At 33.2% G+C, this 24714-nt stretch overlaps 6 protein-coding genes across 6 annotated transcripts; all 6 read left to right on the top strand.

Moving 5' to 3' along the window:
• Positions 1-218: 218 nt before the first annotated feature.
• Positions 219-1363, top strand: LOC129924931 (histone H1-delta-like). Its single transcript, XM_056022396.1, has one exon. It carries the CDS (start codon positions 290-292, stop codon positions 1034-1036), a length of 747 nt encoding a protein of 248 aa, XP_055878371.1. The 5' UTR covers positions 219-289; the 3' UTR covers positions 1037-1363.
• Positions 1364-4709: 3346 nt separating this feature from the next.
• LOC129924926 (histone H1-delta-like) lies at positions 4710-5857 on the top strand. Its single transcript, XM_056022376.1, has one exon. It carries the CDS (start codon positions 4781-4783, stop codon positions 5525-5527), a length of 747 nt encoding a protein of 248 aa, XP_055878351.1. The 5' UTR covers positions 4710-4780; the 3' UTR covers positions 5528-5857.
• A 3332-nt stretch (positions 5858-9189) lies between these two features.
• On the top strand, positions 9190-10331 carry LOC129924918 (histone H1-delta-like). The gene has a single exon (XM_056022332.1). The coding sequence runs from the start codon at positions 9261-9263 to the stop codon at positions 10005-10007; it is 747 nt and encodes a 248-aa protein (XP_055878307.1). The 5' UTR covers positions 9190-9260; the 3' UTR covers positions 10008-10331.
• Positions 10332-13680: 3349 nt separating this feature from the next.
• LOC129924916 (histone H1-delta-like) lies at positions 13681-14822 on the top strand. Its single transcript, XM_056022328.1, has one exon. It carries the CDS (start codon positions 13752-13754, stop codon positions 14496-14498), a length of 747 nt encoding a protein of 248 aa, XP_055878303.1. The 5' UTR covers positions 13681-13751; the 3' UTR covers positions 14499-14822.
• Positions 14823-18209: 3387 nt separating this feature from the next.
• Positions 18210-19305, top strand: LOC129924947 (histone H1-delta-like). Its single transcript, XM_056022480.1, has one exon. It carries the CDS (start codon positions 18232-18234, stop codon positions 18976-18978), a length of 747 nt encoding a protein of 248 aa, XP_055878455.1. The 5' UTR covers positions 18210-18231; the 3' UTR covers positions 18979-19305.
• A 3347-nt stretch (positions 19306-22652) lies between these two features.
• On the top strand, positions 22653-23800 carry LOC129924927 (histone H1-delta-like). Its single transcript, XM_056022378.1, has one exon. The coding sequence runs from the start codon at positions 22724-22726 to the stop codon at positions 23468-23470; it is 747 nt and encodes a 248-aa protein (XP_055878353.1). The 5' UTR covers positions 22653-22723; the 3' UTR covers positions 23471-23800.
• The last annotated feature ends 914 nt before the right edge of the window (positions 23801-24714 follow it).

Here is a 24714-nt window from a genome sequence, read left to right as displayed (position 1 = left end):
ATCACTTTATTATTATTTTGAAAGCCAACAATTGCTAGCTGACCTACGAAATGTGCATTATTTCATACTTTTAAAAATGAAAATTGTATTTAAAGAAATGCAAAAAATATATGAAATGAAAGGTCGTGAAACGGAGAATCGATTCAAAGTTATGCGATTGCATTAACTGTTTTGAATTTTTATTAAATAAAATATTTCTGGACCCATATGGTACAAAAGTGAATGATTTCGCGTCCGCTTCGGTTAACTTTGGTTGGCTGCGATAGGCTGTGACGTAGTGCTCTCCGATATGTTCGCGCACGGGTATATAAACCGGGGGCCTCGCTTCTCGCTGACATTCTGTTGTTTCGCTTGCACTCGTACACACGCTCTCCCAGTCTCGTTCTCTTCATCACTCGTCAATATGGCCGATAATGATACCGCCGCTGCTCCTGCACCCGCTCCAGTCAAGACTCCTAAGAAGAAAGCCGCTGCCAAGCCTAAGGCCCCAGCAGCACATCCTCAATACAAGGCTATGATTCAAGCCGCCATTGTAGCGCTGAAAGAACGCGGAGGATCTTCACGCCAGGCCATTTTAAAATACATTGCTGCCAACTACAAAGTCGGTGACAACCCAACTGCCATTAACGCTCGTCTGAAGGCCGCTCTTAAAGCTGGTGTAAAGGCTGGAACCTTGAAACAATCTAAGGGTACTGGCGCTGCTGGTTCCTTCCGTCTTGGTGAGAAGAAAGCTGAAAAGAAACCCAAGGCCAAGAAAGTTGCAGTCAAGAAACCCAAATCTCCAAAGAAGGCTGCCGCTGCTAAGCCCAAGAAAGCTGCAGGTGCCAAGAAAGCTGCCACCAAGTCTCCCAAGAAGGCTGCCAAGAAGCCAGCTGCACCCAAAAAGGCCAAATCACCCAAGAAGGTAGCAGCTGCCAAACCAAAGAAGCCTAAGACTCCCAAGAAACCAGCTGCAGCTAAACCAAAGGTTGCCAAGAAACCAGCTGCTGCCAAAAAGCCTAAAGCCACAAAGAAAGCTGCAGCTCCCAAAGCATAAAAACTTGCTCCACTTTGAAGGAGAAAAAAAAAGGTCCTTTTCAGGGCCACCCTCTAAACCAGGTTCTTTTTAGGACCATAATCTTTTCAAGAAGATTAGGCCATAACTATAATATAACCAAGTTCTCAAGAACTATATCTATTTCATCTACACAAAATGTGTAGGTGGAGTCTTGATTTTACTTTGTCACACATTCATACCAAAATTTGTTTACAAGTGACTTTGCATTGATCACTAGGAAATGAGTTTATTTCTAATAATAAACTTTGTCTCTAACTAGATGGTAATTATCTAGCATACTAAGAGAAACTATCCTAAATAAATGTGTGTATGCAGAGTTATCAACCTTTAAATATTTCACCTAATAAAATTCTTAGTTAGAAATTGACATTAATTTTTTATTAAAGCATTATTCATTTTGCCATGAATAGTCAACTAGGTCTATATAAAATGAAATAACACAAACTGATTTTGTCACAGTTTAAATATTAAGAAAAAGAGAAATAATTCTGCAATGTATGAGCGATCATTAAAAAATACTCGACACAATGTTTCATTCATGTGCCAGTTGGCACTTGTAAATACTGCTATATTTTAAAAACTATAACCCTTTCTGGACAAAGAAACGGGCAATATATAAGGGGAAAAAATTCAAATACAAAATGATTTTAAAAAATGTAATCATTATGAAAAATTTGCTGCCAATTAAAAAAGAACATTGAAGTACTGGTAACAAAATAAATATACCGGTATTAAAAGGTAAATCACACTTACAGTACTCAATATAAAGACTCGTACATATATATTTGGTGGTATACTAGGACCAGCGTACAGTATTTGGCTGTTATTTATTACATTCATTGAAGTATCAAGTTATTTGGAGCAGAAATATCAAGTTCTTGAGTTAGCCTATATTGATGTTTCCTTTTAAACAGCGTTTGCAGCAGTGTTTGCAAATAACCAGATAGAGAGGATCATAACTTCTTCTTCTTCGTTCTCAGTTTACATGTCGGAGGGTTCAGATCAGTAATTCTATATCTGAGATAAAGTGCGCAGTGATGTCCAGATCAAGCAGTTCTCGGTATAGTTTTTGTTCTATAGGAAGGTTTTGGGGCCACAGTCTTGTTCGAGCCTCTTGATATAGTATGCAGCTTTGAAGGACATGGTCAGCATTTTCTGGTGATGCTCCACAAGGGCAGATTTTGTTCGTCCCGACTTTAAGCTTCTGGAACATATGTTGTCACATTCTGTTGTGACCGGTTCTGAGTCAAAAGGATCATAACAATGTGTATATATACCTATATATATATATATATATATATATTTGTATATGTGTGGGTAAGTATTGTATATTAATTTTTTTTAGAATAGTTTACATTCTTCTTTCAATTTAAATAAATGAGTACCTGTATGAACATTTTCAAATATGCTAAAAGCCTGTATAGTAAAAGAATTTAAAATATTTTTGTTACAAATTTAAAAAAAAAAAAAAATGTACATGTCAGGAACAAAAAAATATTAAAGAAATTAGATGTTTCTTCCTAACTGTGCTTTCTTTTTTCACATTCACAATTTTTAAAAATATGTTCTTCATTTGAATGTAGGCCTATAATATAATAATTTTATTTAAAGATTAAAAAAAGTTTGTGAATAATTAAAAGTAAATAGTTTTAATGTGATTATGAATCACAATAGAAGAGACATTTGTGAAATTATGAAAAGGAAAATTTAAATAATAAAGCAATTACAATTAAACATAAAAAAAAAAAAAAAAAAAAAAAAAAAAAGAGGTGGATTTGATGTATTTTTTTTTTTCAATTCATTTAGAAATTGTTACCTACATTTTTATTGGTTTAAATTATCAAGAAAAAAAACAACATCCTTCTAGTCCAAAGAACAGTTTATATTTATATTAAATAAAAGTGGCCAATAAAAGATGGTGGCAAGGGCTTTAAAAAAAAATTTATGTACATGTTTGAGATGTTCCTTCAAAACTCATCATTATTACATCCTAGCCCAAATCTCCATCAGGATGCTAGGGGATAGCTGCAGGGCATTGTTCGAAGCCGGTTCCATTGAGACGACAGTTAAGCGAATGCATAGCAAATGACCAGGCAGCCATATTTAATATATCCATTAAAACTTTAAATTGCACTTTAAAATTGGATTCAAAAACATCTTTAATCTAGACCAAGCTGAATGTGAACATATAAAGTTATTTTTAAACTCCAGAAATGATTGCCTAGCAATATGTAGATTACATTTTGTACACACATGTACATAAAGCTATTTTCAACTTCAATAATTTATGCCATGCAATCTATATAGATTATAACATTTTGAATAGTTGTTAAATGTCTTTTCTTTCTTTAAAAACCTTGTATAGTGGTATGTTGTTATACTCCTATGATTTTCAGACAGATTAAATGTATCTGTAGCTCATTAGAAACACAGATAATATATAAGTGTAAGAAGATATAGCTGGTCACCTTGTCTCACATAAATGTGTTTAAAACATTATGCAAAGTAATAGTTAAAAACAAAATACTAAAATAATATGATTTCTTTGTGTGTGTGTGTGTGGCTTAGGGGGTTTTTAAAGATAATATAGGCCTCACCTATGCATGTCTTTAACTAATAGGTATATATAGGCCTACGGTAGAGTGGTCTATAAGTTATATTGACTTGACACAGTATAATTGACCTGTTTCTTTTATTTTCTACATAATAAACTAATGTAATGTAAAAGAATTTATAGAGTTCTTATTATGGTTAAACAAACAATAAAGAAGTATTAATATAAGTCATGCATAGATGAAATAGGCCTACTACTATGATCTAGAGAGAGTAAAAAAAAAATGGTGGAAAATATTTCATGACTATATTTGGTCGATTATGTCTATCTAACATTTTGACTAAAAAAAAATGGAAATATAAACGATGTTAGCAGTAACATCAAAGAGATATTCATTTTATTCTAATACATTAAAGACTATCTTTAAATATGATTATTATTTTGCTTAATCATCTGTTGTAAAATTGACAATCCCCCGCCTAGATCTAGAGCTATTTACTAGACTATAGAGCTATGGCAGTGATACGAGACTTCAAAAAATGACGGCCCAGTTGTATAGTGATGGAGTGTAAAAAAAAATGATTTAATAAGTAAATCAAAATCAAAATATAAAATCCAAAGGCTTAAATGATTATTTAAAGTTCGAGAATGAAATTATCATTTAGAACTAATGTTGTTTTATCTTTATTAAAACGATTTTATAGAATTCGTAAGCGTGAATAACAACCAGATGGATGTCAAAGTGTGCGAAAGTGCATGTAGAAAAAAATTATTTAAAATATATAAATGCTCTTTTTTCACGATTGTTATGCATTAATTTGTCAATATAGTTCTTTCTCTAAAAGATAAACATTAAAAGTCATTTCATTTTATGATTTTTATCACTTTATTATTATTTTGAAAGCCAACAATTGCTAGCTGACCTACGAAATGTGCATTATTTCATACTTTTAAAAATGAAAATTGTATTTAAAGAAATGCAAAAAATATATGAAATGAAAGGTCGTGAAACGGAGAATCGATTCAAAGTTATGCGATTGCATTAACTGTTTTGAATTTTTATTAAATAAAATATTTCTGGACCCATATGGTACAAAAGTGAATGATTTCGCGTCCGCTTCGGTTAACTTTGGTTGGCTGCGATAGGCTGTGACGTAGTGCTCTCCGATATGTTCGCGCACGGGTATATAAACCGGGGGCCTCGCTTCTCGCTGACATTCTGTTGTTTCGCTTGCACTCGTACACACGCTCTCCCAGTCTCGTTCTCTTCATCACTCGTCAATATGGCCGATAATGATACCGCCGCTGCTCCTGCACCCGCTCCAGTCAAGACTCCTAAGAAGAAAGCCGCTGCCAAGCCTAAGGCCCCAGCAGCACATCCTCAATACAAGGCTATGATTCAAGCCGCCATTGTAGCGCTGAAAGAACGCGGAGGATCTTCACGCCAGGCCATTTTAAAATACATTGCTGCCAACTACAAAGTCGGTGACAACCCAACTGCCATTAACGCTCGTCTGAAGGCCGCTCTTAAAGCTGGTGTAAAGGCTGGAACCTTGAAACAATCTAAGGGTACTGGCGCTGCTGGTTCCTTCCGTCTTGGTGAGAAGAAAGCTGAAAAGAAACCCAAGGCCAAGAAAGTTGCAGTCAAGAAACCCAAATCTCCAAAGAAGGCTGCCGCTGCTAAGCCCAAGAAAGCTGCAGGTGCCAAGAAAGCTGCCACCAAGTCTCCCAAGAAGGCTGCCAAGAAGCCAGCTGCACCCAAAAAGGCCAAATCACCCAAGAAGGTAGCAGCTGCCAAACCAAAGAAGCCTAAGACTCCCAAGAAACCAGCTGCAGCTAAACCAAAGGTTGCCAAGAAACCAGCTGCTGCCAAAAAGCCTAAAGCCACAAAGAAAGCTGCAGCTCCCAAAGCATAAAAACTTGCTCCACTTTGAAGGAGAAAAAAAAAGGTCCTTTTCAGGGCCACCCTCTAAACCAGGTTCTTTTTAGGACCATAATCTTTTCAAGAAGATTAGGCCATAACTATAATATAACCAAGTTCTCAAGAACTATATCTATTTCATCTACACAAAATGTGTAGGTGGAGTCTTGATTTTACTTTGTCACACATTCATACCAAAATTTGTTTACAAGTGACTTTGCATTGATCACTAGGAAATGAGTTTATTTCTAATAATAAACTTTGTCTCTAACTAGATGGTAATTATCTAGCATACTAAGAGAAACTATCCTAAATAAATGTGTGTATGCAGAGTTATCAACCTTTAAATATTTCACCTAATAAAATTCTTAGTTAGAAATTGACATTAATTTTTTATTAAAGCATTCTTCATTTTGCCATGAATAGTCAACTAGGTCTATATAAAATGAAATAACACAAACTGATTTTGTCACAGTTTAAATATTAAGAAAAAGAGAAATAATTCTGCAATGTATGAGCGATCATTAAAAAATACTCGACACAATGTTTCATTCATGTGCCAGTTGGCACTTGTAAAAACTGCTATATTTTAAAAACTATAACCCTTTCTGGACAAAGAAACGGGCAATATATAAGGGGAAAAAATTCAAATACAAAATGATTTTAAAAAATGTAATCATTATGAAAAATTTGCTGCCAATTAAAAAAGAACATTGAAGTACTGGTAACAAAATAAATATACCGGTATTAAAAGGTAAATCACACTTACAGTACTCAATATAAAGACTCGTACATATATATTTGGTGGTATACTAGGACCAGCGTACAGTATTTGGCTGTTATTTATTACATTCATTGAAGTATCAAGTTATTTGGAGCAGAAATATCAAGTTCTTGAGTTAGCCTATATTGATGTTTCCTTTTAAACAGCGTTTGCAGCAGTGTTTGCAAATAACCAGATAGAGAGGATCATAACTTCTTCTTCTTCGTTCTCAGTTTACATGTCGGAGGGTTCAGATCAGTAATTCTATATCTGAGATAAAGTGCGCAGTGATGTCCAGATCAAGCAGTTCTCGGTATAGTTTTTGTTCTATAGGAAGGTTTTGGGGCCACAGTCTTGTTCGAGCCTCTTGATATAGTATGCAGCTTTGAAGGACATGGTCAGCATTTTCTGGTGATGCTCCACAAGGGCAGATTTTGTTCGTCCCGACTTTAAGCTTCTGGAACATATGTTGTCACATTCTGTTGTGACCGGTTCTGAGTCAAAAGGATCATAACAATGTGTATATATACCTATATATATATATATATATATATATTTGTATATGTGTGGGTAAGTATTGTATATTAATTTTTTTTAGAATAGTTTACATTCTTCTTTCAATTTAAATAAATGAGTACCTGTATGAACATTTTCAAATATGCTAAAAGCCTGTATAGTAAAAGAATTTAAAATATTTTTGTTACAAATTTAAAAAAAAAAAAAAATGTACATGTCAGGAACAAAAAAATATTAAAGAAATTAGATGTTTCTTCCTAACTGTGCTTTCTTTTTTCACATTCACAATTTTTAAAAATATGTTCTTCATTTGAATGTAGGCCTATAATATAATAATTTTATTTAAAGATTAAAAAAAGTTTGTGAATAATTAAAAGTAAATAGTTTTAATGTGATTATGAATCACAATAGAAGAGACATTTGTGAAATTATGAAAAGGAAAATTTAAATAATAAAGCAATTACAATTAAACATAAAAAAAAAAAAAAAAAAAGAGGTGGATTTGATGTATTTTTTTTTTTCAATTCATTTAGAAATTGTTACCTACATTTTTATTGGTTTAAATTATCAAGAAAAAAAACAACATCCTTCTAGTCCAAAGAACAGTTTATATTTATATTAAATAAAAGTGGCCAATAAAAGATGGTGGCAAGGACTTTAAAAAAAAATTTATGTACATGTTTGAGATGTTCCTTCAAAACTCATCATTATTACATCCTAGCCCAAATCTCCATCAGGATGCTAGGGGATAGCTGCAGGGCATTGTTCGAAGCCGGTTCCATTGAGACGACAGTTAAGCGAATGCATAGCAAATGACCAGGCAGCCATATTTAATATATCCATTAAAACTTTAAATTGCACTTTAAAATTGGATTCAAAAACATCTTTAATCTAGACCAAGCTGAATGTGAACATATAAAGTTATTTTTAAACTCCAGAAATGATTGCCTAGCAATATGTAGATTACATTTTGTACACACATGTACATAAAGCTATTTTCAACTTCAATAATTTATGCCATGCAATCTATATAGATTATAACATTTTGAATAGTTGTTAAATGTCTTTTCTTTCTTTAAAAACCTTGTATAGTGGTATGTTGTTATACTCCTATGATTTTCAGACAGATTAAATGTATCTGTAGCTCATTAGAAACACAGATAATATATAAGTGTAAGAAGATATAGCTGGTCACCTTGTCTCACATAAATGTGTTTAAAACATTATGCAAAGTAATAGTTAAAAACAAAATACTAAAATAATATGATTTCTTTGTGTGTGTGTGTGTGGCTTAGGGGGTTTTTAAAGATAATATAGGCCTCACCTATGCATGTCTTTAACTAATAGGTATATATAGGCCTACGGTAGAGTGGTCTATAAGTTATATTGACTTGACACAGTATAATTGACCTGTTTCTTTTATTTTCTACATAATAAACTAATGTAATGTAAAAGAATTTATAGAGTTCTTATTATGGTTAAACAAACAATAAAGAAGTATTAATATAAGTCATGCATAGATGAAATAGGCCTACTACTATGATCTAGAGAGAGTAAAAAAAAAATGGTGGAAAATATTTCATGACTATATTTGGTCGATTATGTCTATCTAACATTTTGACTAAAAAAAATGGAAATATAAACGATGTTAGCAGTAACATCAAAGAGATATTCATTTTATTCTAATACATTAAAGACTATCTTTAAATATGATTATTATTTTGCTTAATCATCTGTTGTAAAATTGACAATCCCCCGCCTAGATCTAGAGCTATTTACTAGACTATAGAGCTATGGCAGTGATACGAGACTTCAAAAAATGACGGCCCAGTTGTATAGTGATGGAGTGTAAAAAAAAATGATTTAATAAGTAAATCAAAATCAAAATATAAAATCCAAAGGCTTAAATGATTATTTAAAGTTCGAGAATGAAATTATCATTTAGAACTAATGTTGTTTTATCTTTATTAAAACGATTTTATAGAATTCGTAAGCGTGAATAACAACCAGATGGATGTCAAAGTGTGCGAAAGTGCATGTAGAAAAAAATTATTTAAAATATATAAATGCTCTTTTTTCACGATTGTTATGCATTAATTTGTCAATATAGTTCTTTCTCTAAAAGATAAACATTAAAAGTCATTTCATTTTATGATTTTTATCACTTTATTATTATTTTGAAAGCCAACAATTGCTAGCTGACCTACGAAATGTGCATTATTTCATACTTTTAAAAATGAAAATTGTATTTAAAGAAATGCAAAAAATATATGAAATGAAAGGTCGTGAAACGGAGAATCGATTCAAAGTTATGCGATTGCATTAACTGTTTTGAATTTTTATTAAATAAAATATTTCTGGACCCATATGGTACAAAAGTGAATGATTTCGCGTCCGCTTCGGTTAACTTTGGTTGGCTGCGATAGGCTGTGACGTAGTGCTCTCCGATATGTTCGCGCACGGGTATATAAACCGGGGGCCTCGCTTCTCGCTGACATTCTGTTGTTTCGCTTGCACTCGTACACACGCTCTCCCAGTCTCGTTCTCTTCATCACTCGTCAATATGGCCGATAATGATACCGCCGCTGCTCCTGCACCCGCTCCAGTCAAGACTCCTAAGAAGAAAGCCGCTGCCAAGCCTAAGGCCCCAGCAGCACATCCTCAATACAAGGCTATGATTCAAGCCGCCATTGTAGCGCTGAAAGAACGCGGAGGATCTTCACGCCAGGCCATTTTAAAATACATTGCTGCCAACTACAAAGTCGGTGACAACCCAACTGCCATTAACGCTCGTCTGAAGGCCGCTCTTAAAGCTGGTGTAAAGGCTGGAACCTTGAAACAATCTAAGGGTACTGGCGCTGCTGGTTCCTTCCGTCTTGGTGAGAAGAAAGCTGAAAAGAAACCCAAGGCCAAGAAAGTTGCAGTCAAGAAACCCAAATCTCCAAAGAAGGCTGCCGCTGCTAAGCCCAAGAAAGCTGCAGGTGCCAAGAAAGCTGCCACCAAGTCTCCCAAGAAGGCTGCCAAGAAGCCAGCTGCACCCAAAAAGGCCAAATCACCCAAGAAGGTAGCAGCTGCCAAACCAAAGAAGCCTAAGACTCCCAAGAAACCAGCTGCAGCTAAACCAAAGGTTGCCAAGAAACCAGCTGCTGCCAAAAAGCCTAAAGCCACAAAGAAAGCTGCAGCTCCCAAAGCATAAAAACTTGCTCCACTTTGAAGGAGAAAAAAAAAGGTCCTTTTCAGGGCCACCCTCTAAACCAGGTTCTTTTTAGGACCATAATCTTTTCAAGAAGATTAGGCCATAACTATAATATAACCAAGTTCTCAAGAACTATATCTATTTCATCTACACAAAATGTGTAGGTGGAGTCTTGATTTTACTTTGTCACACATTCATACCAAAATTTGTTTACAAGTGACTTTGCATTGATCACTAGGAAATGAGTTTATTTCTAATAATAAACTTTGTCTCTAACTAGATGGTAATTATCTAGCATACTAAGAGAAACTATCCTAAATAAATGTGTGTATGCAGAGTTATCAACCTTTAAATATTTCACCTAATAAAATTCTTAGTTAGAAATTGACATTAATTTTTTATTAAAGCATTCTTCATTTTGCCATGAATAGTCAACTAGGTCTATATAAAATGAAATAACACAAACTGATTTTGTCACAGTTTAAATATTAAGAAAAAGAGAAATAATTCTGCAATGTATGAGCGATCATTAAAAAATACTCGACACAATGTTTCATTCATGTGCCAGTTGGCACTTGTAAATACTGCTATATTTTAAAAACTATAACCCTTTCTGGACAAAGAAACGGGCAATATATAAGGGGAAAAAATTCAAATACAAAATGATTTTAAAAAATGTAATCATTATGAAAAATTTGCTGCCAATTAAAAAAGAACATTGAAGTACTGGTAACAAAATAAATATACCGGTATTAAAAGGTAAATCACACTTACAGTACTCAATATAAAGACTCGTACATATATATTTGGTGGTATACTAGGACCAGCGTACAGTATTTGGCTGTTATTTATTACATTCATTGAAGTATCAAGTTATTTGGAGCAGAAATATCAAGTTCTTGAGTTAGCCTATATTGATGTTTCCTTTTAAACAGCGTTTGCAGCAGTGTTTGCAAATAACCAGATAGAGAGGATCATAACTTCTTCTTCTTCGTTCTCAGTTTACATGTCGGAGGGTTCAGATCAGTAATTCTATATCTGAGATAAAGTGCGCAGTGATGTCCAGATCAAGCAGTTCTCGGTATAGTTTTTGTTCTATAGGAAGGTTTTGGGGCCACAGTCTTGTTCGAGCCTCTTGATATAGTATGCAGCTTTGAAGGACATGGTCAGCATTTTCTGGTGATGCTCCACAAGGGCAGATTTTGTTCGTCCCGACTTTAAGCTTCTGGAACATATGTTGTCACATTCTGTTGTGACCGGTTCTGAGTCAAAAGGATCATAACAATGTGTATATATACCTATATATATATATATATATATATATTTGTATATGTGTGGGTAAGTATTGTATATTAATTTTTTTTAGAATAGTTTACATTCTTCTTTCAATTTAAATAAATGAGTACCTGTATGAACATTTTCAAATATGCTAAAAGCCTGTATAGTAAAAGAATTTAAAATATTTTTGTTACAAATTTAAAAAAAAAAAAAAATGTACATGTCAGGAACAAAAAAATATTAAAGAAATTAGATGTTTCTTCCTAACTGTGCTTTCTTTTTTCACATTCACAATTTTTAAAAATATGTTCTTCATTTGAATGTAGGCCTATAATATAATAATTTTATTTAAAGATTAAAAAAAGTTTGTGAATAATTAAAAGTAAATAGTTTTAATGTGATTATGAATCACAATAGAAGAGACATTTGTGAAATTATGAAAAGGAAAATTTAAATAATAAAGCAATTACAATTAAACATAAAAAAAAAAAAAAAAAAAAAAAAAAAAAGAGGTGGATTTGATGTATTTTTTTTTTTCAATTCATTTAGAAATTGTTACCTACATTTTTATTGGTTTAAATTATCAAGAAAAAAAACAACATCCTTCTAGTCCAAAGAACAGTTTATATTTATATTAAATAAAAGTGGCCAATAAAAGATGGTGGCAAGGGCTTTAAAAAAAAATTTATGTACATGTTTGAGATGTTCCTTCAAAACTCATCATTATTACATCCTAGCCCAAATCTCCATCAGGATGCTAGGGGATAGCTGCAGGGCATTGTTCGAAGCCGGTTCCATTGAGACGACAGTTAAGCGAATGCATAGCAAATGACCAGGCAGCCATATTTAATATATCCATTAAAACTTTAAATTGCACTTTAAAATTGGATTCAAAAACATCTTTAATCTAGACCAAGCTGAATGTGAACATATAAAGTTATTTTTAAACTCCAGAAATGATTGCCTAGCAATATGTAGATTACATTTTGTACACACATGTACATAAAGCTATTTTCAACTTCAATAATTTATGCCATGCAATCTATATAGATTATAACATTTTGAATAGTTGTTAAATGTCTTTTCTTTCTTTAAAAACCTTGTATAGTGGTATGTTGTTATACTCCTATGATTTTCAGACAGATTAAATGTATCTGTAGCTCATTAGAAACACAGATAATATATAAGTGTAAGAAGATATAGCTGGTCACCTTGTCTCACATAAATGTGTTTAAAACATTATGCAAAGTAATAGTTAAAAACAAAATACTAAAATAATATGATTTCTTTGTGTGTGTGTGTGTGGCTTAGGGGGTTTTTAAAGATAATATAGGCCTCACCTATGCATGTCTTTAACTAATAGGTATATATAGGCCTACGGTAGAGTGGTCTATAAGTTATATTGACTTGACACAGTATAATTGACCTGTTTCTTTTATTTTCTACATAATAAACTAATGTAATGTAAAAGAATTTATAGAGTTCTTATTATGGTTAAACAAACAATAAAGAAGTATTAATATAAGTCATGCATAGATGAAATAGGCCTACTACTATGATCTAGAGAGAGTAAAAAAAAAATGGTGGAAAATATTTCATGACTATATTTGGTCGATTATGTCTATCTAACATTTTGACTAAAAAAAAATGGAAATATAAACGATGTTAGCAGTAACATCAAAGAGATATTCATTTTATTCTAATACATTAAAGACTATCTTTAAATATGATTATTATTTTGCTTAATCATCTGTTGTAAAATTGACAATCCCCCGCCTAGATCTAGAGCTATTTACTAGACTATAGAGCTATGGCAGTGATACGAGACTTCAAAAAATGACGGCCCAGTTGTATAGTGATGGAGTGTAAAAAAAAATGATTTAATAAGTAAATCAAAATCAAAATATAAAATCCAAAGGCTTAAATGATTATTTAAAGTTCGAGAATGAAATTATCATTTAGAACTAATGTTGTTTTATCTTTATTAAAACGATTTTATAGAATTCGTAAGCGTGAATAACAACCAGATGGATGTCAAAGTGTGCGAAAGTGCATGTAGAAAAAAATTATTTAAAATATATAAATGCTCTTTTTTCACGATTGTTATGCATTAATTTGTCAATATAGTTCTTTCTCTAAAAGATAAACATTAAAAGTCATTTCATTTTATGATTTTTATCACTTTATTATTATTTTGAAAGCCAACAATTGCTAGCTGACCTACGAAATGTGCATTATTTCATACTTTTAAAAATGAAAATTGTATTTAAAGAAATGCAAAAAATATATGAAATGAAAGGTCGTGAAACGGAGAATCGATTCAAAGTTATGCGATTGCATTAACTGTTTTGAATTTTTATTAAATAAAATATTTCTGGACCCATATGGTACAAAAGTGAATGATTTCGCGTCCGCTTCGGTTAACTTTGGTTGGCTGCGATAGGCTGTGACGTAGTGCTCTCCGATATGTTCGCGCACGGGTATATAAACCGGGGGCCTCGCTTCTCGCTGACATTCTGTTGTTTCGCTTGCACTCGTACACACGCTCTCCCAGTCTCGTTCTCTTCATCACTCGTCAATATGGCCGATAATGATACCGCCGCTGCTCCTGCACCCGCTCCAGTCAAGACTCCTAAGAAGAAAGCCGCTGCCAAGCCTAAGGCCCCAGCAGCACATCCTCAATACAAGGCTATGATTCAAGCCGCCATTGTAGCGCTGAAAGAACGCGGAGGATCTTCACGCCAGGCCATTTTAAAATACATTGCTGCCAACTACAAAGTCGGTGACAACCCAACTGCCATTAACGCTCGTCTGAAGGCCGCTCTTAAAGCTGGTGTAAAGGCTGGAACCTTGAAACAATCTAAGGGTACTGGCGCTGCTGGTTCCTTCCGTCTTGGTGAGAAGAAAGCTGAAAAGAAACCCAAGGCCAAGAAAGTTGCAGTCAAGAAACCCAAATCTCCAAAGAAGGCTGCCGCTGCTAAGCCCAAGAAAGCTGCAGGTGCCAAGAAAGCTGCCACCAAGTCTCCCAAGAAGGCTGCCAAGAAGCCAGCTGCACCCAAAAAGGCCAAATCACCCAAGAAGGTAGCAGCTGCCAAACCAAAGAAGCCTAAGACTCCCAAGAAACCAGCTGCAGCTAAACCAAAGGTTGCCAAGAAACCAGCTGCTGCCAAAAAGCCTAAAGCCACAAAGAAAGCTGCAGCTCCCAAAGCATAAAAACTTGCTCCACTTTGAAGGAGAAAAAAAAAGGTCCTTTTCAGGGCCACCCTCTAAACCAGGTTCTTTTTAGGACCATAATCTTTTCAAGAAGATTAGGCCATAACTATAATATAACCAAGTTCTCAAGAACTATATCTATTTCATCTACACAAAATGTGTAGGTGGAGTCTTGATTTTACTTTGTCACACATTCATACCAAAATTTGTTTACAAGTGACTTTGCATTGATCACTAGGAAATGAGTTTATTTCTAATAATAAACTTTGTCTCTAACTAGATGGTAATTATCTAGCATACTAAGAGAAACTATCCTAAATAAATGTGTGTATGCAGAGTTATCAACCTTTAAATATTTCACCTAATAAAATTCTTAGTTAGAAATTGACATTAATTTTTTATTAAAGCATTCTTCATTTTGCCATGAATAGTCAACTAGGTCTATATAAAATGAAATAACACAAACTGATTTTGTCACAGTTTAAATATTAAGAAAAAGAGAAATAATTCTGCAATGTATGAGCGATCATTAAAAAATACTCGACACAATGTTTCATTCATGTGCCAGTTGGCACTTGTAAATACTGCTATATTTTAAAAACTATAACCCTTTCTGGACAAAGAAACGGGCAATATATAAGGGGAAAAAATTCAAATACAAAATGATTTTAAAAAATGTAATCATTATGAAAAATTTGCTGCCAATTAAAAAAGAACATTGAAGTACTGGTAACAAAATAAATATACCGGTATTAAAAGGTAAATCACACTTACAGTACTCAATATAAAGACTCGTACATATATATTTGGTGGTATACTAGGACCAGCGTACAGTATTTGGCTGTTATTTATTACATTCATTGAAGTATCAAGTTATTTGGAGCAGAAATATCAAGTTCTTGAGTTAGCCTATATTGATGTTTCCTTTTAAACAGCGTTTGCAGCAGTGTTTGCAAATAACCAGATAGAGAGGATCATAACTTCTTCTTCTTCGTTCTCAGTTTACATGTCGGAGGGTTCAGATCAGTAATTCTATATCTGAGATAAAGTGCGCAGTGATGTCCAGATCAAGCAGTTCTCGGTATAGTTTTTGTTCTATAGGAAGGTTTTGGGGCCACAGTCTTGTTCGAGCCTCTTGATATAGTATGCAGCTTTGAAGGACATGGTCAGCATTTTCTGGTGATGCTCCACAAGGGCAGATTTTGTTCGTCCCGACTTTAAGCTTCTGGAACATATGTTGTCACATTCTGTTGTGACCGGTTCTGAGTCAAAAGGATCATAACAATGTGTATATATACCTATATATATATATATATATATATATTTGTATATGTGTGGGTAAGTATTGTATATTAATTTTTTTTAGAATAGTTTACATTCTTCTTTCAATTTAAATAAATGAGTACCTGTATGAACATTTTCAAATATGCTAAAAGCCTGTATAGTAAAAGAATTTAAAATATTTTTGTTACAAATTTAAAAAAAAAAAAAAATGTACATGTCAGGAACAAAAAAATATTAAAGAAATTAGATGTTTCTTCCTAACTGTGCTTTCTTTTTTCACATTCACAATTTTTAAAAATATGTTCTTCATTTGAATGTAGGCCTATAATATAATAATTTTATTTAAAGATTAAAAAAAGTTTGTGAATAATTAAAAGTAAATAGTTTTAATGTGATTATGAATCACAATAGAAGAGACATTTGTGAAATTATGAAAAGGAAAATTTAAATAATAAAGCAATTACAATTAAACATAAAAAAAAAAAAAAAAAAAGAGGTGGATTTGATGTATTTTTTTTTTTCAATTCATTTAGAAATTGTTACCTACATTTTTATTGGTTTAAATTATCAAGAAAAAAAACAACATCCTTCTAGTCCAAAGAACAGTTTATATTTATATTAAATAAAAGTGGCCAATAAAAGATGGTGGCAAGGGCTTTAAAAAAAAATTTATGTACATGTTTGAGATGTTCCTTCAAAACTCATCATTATTACATCCTAGCCCAAATCTCCATCAGGATGCTAGGGGATAGCTGCAGGGCATTGTTCGAAGCCGGATCCATTGAGACGACAGTTAAGCGAATGCATAGCAAATGACCAGGCAGCCATATTTAATATATCCATTAAAACTTTAAATTGCACTTTAAAATTGGATTCAAAAACATCTTTAATCTAGACCAAGCTGAATGTGAACATATAAAGTTATTTTTAAACTCCAGAAATGATTGCCTAGCAATATGTAGATTACATTTTGTACACACATGTACATAAAGCTATTTTCAACTTCAATAATTTATGCCATGCAATCTATATAGATTATAACATTTTGAATAGTTGTTAAATGTCTTTTCTTTCTTTAAAAACCTTGTATAGTGGTATGTTGTTATACTCCTATGATTTTCAGACAGATTAAATGTATCTGTAGCTCATTAGAAACACAGATAATATATAAGTGTAAGAAGATATAGCTGGTCACCTTGTCTCACATAAATGTGTTTAAAACATTATGCAAAGTAATAGTTAAAAACAAAATACTAAAATAATATGATTTCTTTGTGTGTGTGTGTGTGGCTTAGGGGGTTTTTAAAGATAATATAGGCCTCACCTATGCATGTCTTTAACTAATAGGTATATATAGGCCTACGGTAGAGTGGTCTATAAGTTATATTGACTTGACACAGTAGAATTGACCTGTTTCTTTTATTTTCTACATAATAAACTAATGTAATGTAAAAGAATTTATAGAGTTCTTATTATGGTTAAACAAACAATAAAGAAGTATTAATATAAGTCATGCATAGATGAAATAGGCCTACTACTATGATCTAGAGAGAGTAAAAAAAAATGGTGGAAAATATTTCATGACTATATTTGGTCGATTATGTCTATCTAACATTTTGACTAAAAAAAAATGGAAATATAAACGATGTTAGCAGTAACATCAAAGAGATATTCATTTTATTCTAATACATTAAAGACTATCTTTAAATATGATTATTATTTTGCTTAATCATCTGTTGTAAAATTGACAATCCCCCGCCTAGATCTAGAGCTATTTACTAGACTATAGAGCTATGGCAGTGATACGAGACTTCAAAAAATGACGGCCCAGTTGTATAGTGATGGAGTGTAAAAAAAAATGATTTAATAAGTAAATCAAAATCAAAATATAAAATCCAAAGGCTTAAATGATTATTTAAAGTTCGAGAATGAAATTATCATTTAGAACTAATGTTGTTTTATCTTTATTAAAACGATTTTATAGAATTCGTAAGCGTGAATAACAACCAGATGGATGTCAAAGTGTGCGAAAGTGCATGTAGAAAAAAATTATTTAAAATATATAAATGCTCTTTTTTCACGATTGTTATGCATTAATTTGTCAATATAGTTCTTTCTCTAAAAGATAAACATTAAAAGTCATTTCATTTTATGATTTTTATCACTTTATTATTATTTTGAAAGCCAACAATTGCTAGCTGACCTACGAAATGTGCATTATTTCATACTTTTAAAAATGAAAATTGTATTTAAAGAAATGCAAAAAATATATTAAATGAAAGGTCGTGAAACGGAGAATCGATTCAAAGTTATGCGATTGCATTAACTTTTTTGAATTTTTATTAAATAACATATTTCTGGACCCATATGGTACAAAAGTGAATGATTTCGCGTCCGCTTCGGTTAACTTTGGTTGGCTGCGATAGGCTGTGACGTAGTGCTCTCCGATATGTTCGCGCACGGGTATATAAACCGGGGGCCTCGCTTCTCGCTGACATTCTGTTGTTTCGCTTGCACTCGTACACACGCTCTCCCAGTCTCGTTCTCTTCATCACTCGTCAATATGGCCGATAATGATACCGCCGCTGCTCCTGCACCCGCTCCAGTCAAGACTCCTAAGAAGAAAGCCGCTGCCAAGCCTAAGGCCCCAGCAGCACATCCTCAATACAAGGCTATGATTCAAGCCGCCATTGTAGCGCTGAAAGAACGCGGAGGATCTTCACGCCAGGCCATTTTAAAATACATTGCTGCCAACTACAAAGTCGGTGACAACCCAACTGCCATTAACGCTCGTCTGAAGGCCGCTCTTAAAGCTGGTGTAAAGGCTGGAACCTTGAAACAATCTAAGGGTACTGGCGCTGCTGGTTCCTTCCGTCTTGGTGAGAAGAAAGCTGAAAAGAAACCCAAGGCCAAGAAAGTTGCAGTCAAGAAACCCAAATCTCCAAAGAAGGCTGCCGCTGCTAAGCCCAAGAAAGCTGCAGGTGCCAAGAAAGCTGCCACCAAGTCTCCCAAGAAGGCTGCCAAGAAGCCAGCTGCACCCAAAAAGGCCAAATCACCCAAGAAGGTAGCAGCTGCCAAACCAAAGAAGCCTAAGACTCCCAAGAAACCAGCTGCAGCTAAACCAAAGGTTGCCAAGAAACCAGCTGCTGCCAAAAAGCCTAAAGCCACAAAGAAAGCTGCAGCTCCCAAAGCATAAAAACTTGCTCCACTTTGAAGGAGAAAAAAAAAAGGTCCTTTTCAGGGCCACCCTCTAAACCAGGTTCTTTTTAGGACCATAATCTTTTCAAGAAGATTAGGCCATAACTATAATATAACCAAGTTCTCAAGAACTATATCTATTTCATCTACACAAAATGTGTAGGTGGAGTCTTGATTTTACTTTGTCACACATTCATACCAAAATTTGTTTACAAGTGACTTTGCATTGATCACTAGGAAATGAGTTTATTTCTAATAATAAACTTTGTCTCTAACTAGATGGTAATTATCTAGCATACTAAGAGAAACTATCCTAAATAAATGTGTGTATGCAGAGTTATCAACCTTTAAATATTTCACCTAATAAAATTCTTAGTTAGAAATTGACATTAATTTTTTATTAAAGCATTCTTCATTTTGCCATGAATAGTCAACTAGGTCTATATAAAATGAAATAACACAAACTGATTTTGTCACAGTTTAAATATTAAGAAAAAGAGAAATAATTCTGCAATGTATGAGCGATCATTAAAAAATACTCGACACAATGTTTCATTCATGTGCCAGTTGGCACTTGTAAATACTGCTATATTTTAAAAACTATAACCCTTTCTGGACAAAGAAACGGGCAATATATAAGGGGAAAAAATTCAAATACAAAATGATTTTAAAAAATGTAATCATTATGAAAAATTTGCTGCCAATTAAAAAAGAACATTGAAGTACTGGTAACAAAATAAATATACCGGTATTAAAAGGTAAATCACACTTACAGTACTCAATATAAAGACTCGTACATATATATTTGGTGGTATACTAGGACCAGCGTACAGTATTTGGCTGTTATTTATTACATTCATTGAAGTATCAAGTTATTTGGAGCAGAAATATCAAGTTCTTGAGTTAGCCTATATTGATGTTTCCTTTTAAACAGCGTTTGCAGCAGTGTTTGCAAATAACCAGATAGAGAGGATCATAACTTCTTCTTCTTCGTTCTCAGTTTACATGTCGGAGGGTTCAGATCAGTAATTCTATATCTGAGATAAAGTGCGCAGTGATGTCCAGATCAAGCAGTTCTCGGTATAGTTTTTGTTCTATAGGAAGGTTTTGGGGCCACAGTCTTGTTCGAGCCTCTTGATATAGTATGCAGCTTTGAAGGACATGGTCAGCATTTTCTGGTGATGCTCCACAAGGGCAGATTTTGTTCGTCCCGACTTTAAGCTTCTGGAACATATGTTGTCACATTCTGTTGTGACCGGTTCTGAGTCAAAAGGATCATAACAATGTGTATATATACCTATATATATATATATATATATATATTTGTATATGTGTGGGTAAGTATTGTATATTAATTTTTTTTAGAATAGTTTACATTCTTCTTTCAATTTAAATAAATGAGTACCTGTATGAACATTTTCAAATATGCTAAAAGCCTGTATAGTAAAAGAATTTAAAATATTTTTGTTACAAATTTAAAAAAAAAAAAAAATGTACATGTCAGGAACAAAAAAATATTAAAGAAATTAGATGTTTCTTCCTAACTGTGCTTTCTTTTTTCACATTCACAATTTTTAAAAATATGTTCTTCATTTGAATGTAGGCCTATAATATAATAATTTTATTTAAAGATTAAAAAAAGTTTGTGAATAATTAAAAGTAAATAGTTTTAATGTGATTATGAATCACAATAGAAGAGACATTTGTGAAATTATGAAAAGGAAAATTTAAATAATAAAGCAATTACAATTAAACATAAAAAAAAAAAAAAAAAAAAAAAAAAAAAGAGGTGGATTTGATGTATTTTTTTTTTTCAATTCATTTAGAAATTGTTACCTACATTTTTATTGGTTTAAATTATCAAGAAAAAAAACAACATCCTTCTAGTCCAAAGAACAGTTTATATTTATATTAAATAAAAGTGGCCAATAAAAGATGGTGGCAAGGGCTTTAAAAAAAAATTTATGTACATGTTTGAGATGTTCCTTCAAAACTCATCATTATTACATCCTAGCCCAAATCTCCATCAGGATGCTAGGGGATAGCTGCAGGGCATTGTTCGAAGCCGGTTCCATTGAGACGACAGTTAAGCGAATGCATAGCAAATGACCAGGCAGCCATATTTAATATATCCATTAAAACTTTAAATTGCACTTTAAAATTGGATTCAAAAACATCTTTAATCTAGACCAAGCTGAATGTGAACATATAAAGTTATTTTTAAACTCCAGAAATGATTGCCTAGCAATATGTAGATTACATTTTGTACACACATGTACATAAAGCTATTTTCAACTTCAATAATTTATGCCATGCAATCTATATAGATTATAACATTTTGAATAGTTGTTAAATGTCTTTTCTTTCTTTAAAAACCTTGTATAGTGGTATGTTGTTATACTCCTATGATTTTCAGACAGATTAAATGTATCTGTAGCTCATTAGAAACACAGATAATATATAAGTGTAAGAAGATATAGCTGGTCACCTTGTCTCACATAAATGTGTTTAAAACATTATGCAAAGTAATAGTTAAAAACAAAATACTAAAATAATATGATTTCTTTGTGTGTGTGTGTGTGGCTTAGGGGGTTTTTAAAGATAATATAGGCCTCACCTATGCATGTCTTTAACTAATAGGTATATATAGGCCTACGGTAGAGTGGTCTATAAGTTATATTGACTTGACACAGTATAATTGACCTGTTTCTTTTATTTTCTACATAATAAACTAATGTAATGTAAAAGAATTTATAGAGTTCTTATTATGGTTAAACAAACAATAAAGAAGTATTAATATAAGTCATGCATAGATGAAATAGGCCTACTACTATGATCTAGAGAGAGTAAAAAAAAAATGGTGGAAAATATTTCATGACTATATTTGGTCGATTATGTCTATCTAACATTTTGACTAAAAAAAAATGGAAATATAAACGATGTTAGCAGTAACATCAAAGAGATATTCATTTTATTCTAATACATTAAAGACTATCTTTAAATATGATTATTATTTTGCTTAATCATCTGTTGTAAAATTGACAATCCCCCGCCTAGATCTAGAGCTATTTACTAGACTATAGAGCTATGGCAGTGATACGAGACTTCAAAAAATGACGGCCCAGTTGTATAGTGATGGAGTGTAAAAAAAAATGATTTAATAAGTAAATCAAAATCAAAATATAAAATCCAAAGGCTTAAATGATTATTTAAAGTTCGAGAATGAAATTATCATTTAGAACTAATGTTGTTTTATCTTTATTAAAACGATTTTATAGAATTCGTAAGCGTGAATAACAACCAGATGGATGTCAAAGTGTGCGAAAGTGCATGTAGAAAAAAATTATTTAAAATATATAAATGCTCTTTTTTCACGATTGTTATGCATTAATTTGTCAATATAGTTCTTTCTCTAAAAGATAAACATTAAAAGTCATTTCATTTTATGATTTTTATCACTTTATTATTATTTTGAAAGCCAACAATTGCTAGCTGACCTACGAAATGTGCATTATTTCATACTTTTAAAAATGAAAATTGTATTTAAAGAAATGCAAAAAATATATGAAATGAAAGGTCGTGAAACGGAGAATCGATTCAAAGTTATGCGATTGCATTAACTGTTTTGAATTTTTATTAAATAAAATATTTCTGGACCCATATGGTACAAAAGTGAATGATTTCGCGTCCGCTTCGGTTAACTTTGGTTGGCTGCGATAGGCTGTGACGTAGTGCTCTCCGATATGTTCGCGCACGGGTATATAAACCGGGGGCCTCGCTTCTCGCTGACATTCTGTTGTTTCGCTTGCACTCGTACACACGCTCTCCCAGTCTCGTTCTCTTCATCACTCGTCAATATGGCCGATAATGATACCGCCGCTGCTCCTGCACCCGCTCCAGTCAAGACTCCTAAGAAGAAAGCCGCTGCCAAGCCTAAGGCCCCAGCAGCACATCCTCAATACAAGGCTATGATTCAAGCCGCCATTGTAGCGCTGAAAGAACGCGGAGGATCTTCACGCCAGGCCATTTTAAAATACATTGCTGCCAACTACAAAGTCGGTGACAACCCAACTGCCATTAACGCTCGTCTGAAGGCCGCTCTTAAAGCTGGTGTAAAGGCTGGAACCTTGAAACAATCTAAGGGTACTGGCGCTGCTGGTTCCTTCCGTCTTGGTGAGAAGAAAGCTGAAAAGAAACCCAAGGCCAAGAAAGTTGCAGTCAAGAAACCCAAATCTCCAAAGAAGGCTGCCGCTGCTAAGCCCAAGAAAGCTGCAGGTGCCAAGAAAGCTGCCACCAAGTCTCCCAAGAAGGCTGCCAAGAAGCCAGCTGCACCCAAAAAGGCCAAATCACCCAAGAAGGTAGCAGCTGCCAAACCAAAGAAGCCTAAGACTCCCAAGAAACCAGCTGCAGCTAAACCAAAGGTTGCCAAGAAACCAGCTGCTGCCAAAAAGCCTAAAGCCACAAAGAAAGCTGCAGCTCCCAAAGCATAAAAACTTGCTCCACTTTGAAGGAGAAAAAAAAAGGTCCTTTTCAGGGCCACCCTCTAAACCAGGTTCTTTTTAGGACCATAATCTTTTCAAGAAGATTAGGCCATAACTATAATATAACCAAGTTCTCAAGAACTATATCTATTTCATCTACACAAAATGTGTAGGTGGAGTCTTGATTTTACTTTGTCACACATTCATACCAAAATTTGTTTACAAGTGACTTTGCATTGATCACTAGGAAATGAGTTTATTTCTAATAATAAACTTTGTCTCTAACTAGATGGTAATTATCTAGCATACTAAGAGAAACTATCCTAAATAAATGTGTGTATGCAGAGTTATCAACCTTTAAATATTTCACCTAATAAAATTCTTAGTTAGAAATTGACATTAATTTTTTATTAAAGCATTCTTCATTTTGCCATGAATAGTCAACTAGGTCTATATAAAATGAAATAACACAAACTGATTTTGTCACAGTTTAAATATTAAGAAAAAGAGAAATAATTCTGCAATGTATGAGCGATCATTAAAAAATACTCGACACAATGTTTCATTCATGTGCCAGTTGGCACTTGTAAAAACTGCTATATTTTAAAAACTATAACCCTTTCTGGACAAAGAAACGGGCAATATATAAGGGGAAAAAATTCAAATACAAAATGATTTTAAAAAATGTAATCATTATGAAAAATTTGCTGCCAATTAAAAAAGAACATTGAAGTACTGGTAACAAAATAAATATACCGGTATTAAAAGGTAAATCACACTTACAGTACTCAATATAAAGACTCGTACATATATATTTGGTGGTATACTAGGACCAGCGTACAGTATTTGGCTGTTATTTATTACATTCATTGAAGTATCAAGTTATTTGGAGCAGAAATATCAAGTTCTTGAGTTAGCCTATATTGATGTTTCCTTTTAAACAGCGTTTGCAGCAGTGTTTGCAAATAACCAGATAGAGAGGATCATAACTTCTTCTTCTTCGTTCTCAGTTTACATGTCGGAGGGTTCAGATCAGTAATTCTATATCTGAGATAAAGTGCGCAGTGATGTCCAGATCAAGCAGTTCTCGGTATAGTTTTTGTTCTATAGGAAGGTTTTGGGGCCACAGTCTTGTTCGAGCCTCTTGATATAGTATGCAGCTTTGAAGGACATGGTCAGCATTTTCTGGTGATGCTCCACAAGGGCAGATTTTGTTCGTCCCGACTTTAAGCTTCTGGAACATATGTTGTCAC

The sequence above is a fragment of the Biomphalaria glabrata genome, chromosome 3, assembly GCF_947242115.1.
Source record: "Biomphalaria glabrata chromosome 3, xgBioGlab47.1, whole genome shotgun sequence".
Classification (NCBI taxonomy): Eukaryota; Metazoa; Mollusca; class Gastropoda; family Planorbidae; genus Biomphalaria; species Biomphalaria glabrata.
Note: the sequence above shows the minus strand (reverse complement) of the source record. Positions and strands in the feature narration are given on the sequence as shown.

Excerpts from the sequence above, each read along its gene's own strand:
- LOC129924926 (XM_056022376.1), top strand. The coding sequence starts at position 4,781 with ATGTTCGCGCACGGGTATATAAACCGGGGGCCTCGCTTCTCGCTGACA.
- LOC129924931 (XM_056022396.1), top strand. The coding sequence starts at position 290 with ATGTTCGCGCACGGGTATATAAACCGGGGGCCTCGCTTCTCGCTGACA.
- LOC129924918 (XM_056022332.1), top strand. The coding sequence starts at position 9,261 with ATGTTCGCGCACGGGTATATAAACCGGGGGCCTCGCTTCTCGCTGACA.
- LOC129924916 (XM_056022328.1), top strand. The coding sequence starts at position 13,752 with ATGTTCGCGCACGGGTATATAAACCGGGGGCCTCGCTTCTCGCTGACA.
- LOC129924927 (XM_056022378.1), top strand. The coding sequence starts at position 22,724 with ATGTTCGCGCACGGGTATATAAACCGGGGGCCTCGCTTCTCGCTGACA.
- LOC129924947 (XM_056022480.1), top strand. The coding sequence starts at position 18,232 with ATGTTCGCGCACGGGTATATAAACCGGGGGCCTCGCTTCTCGCTGACA.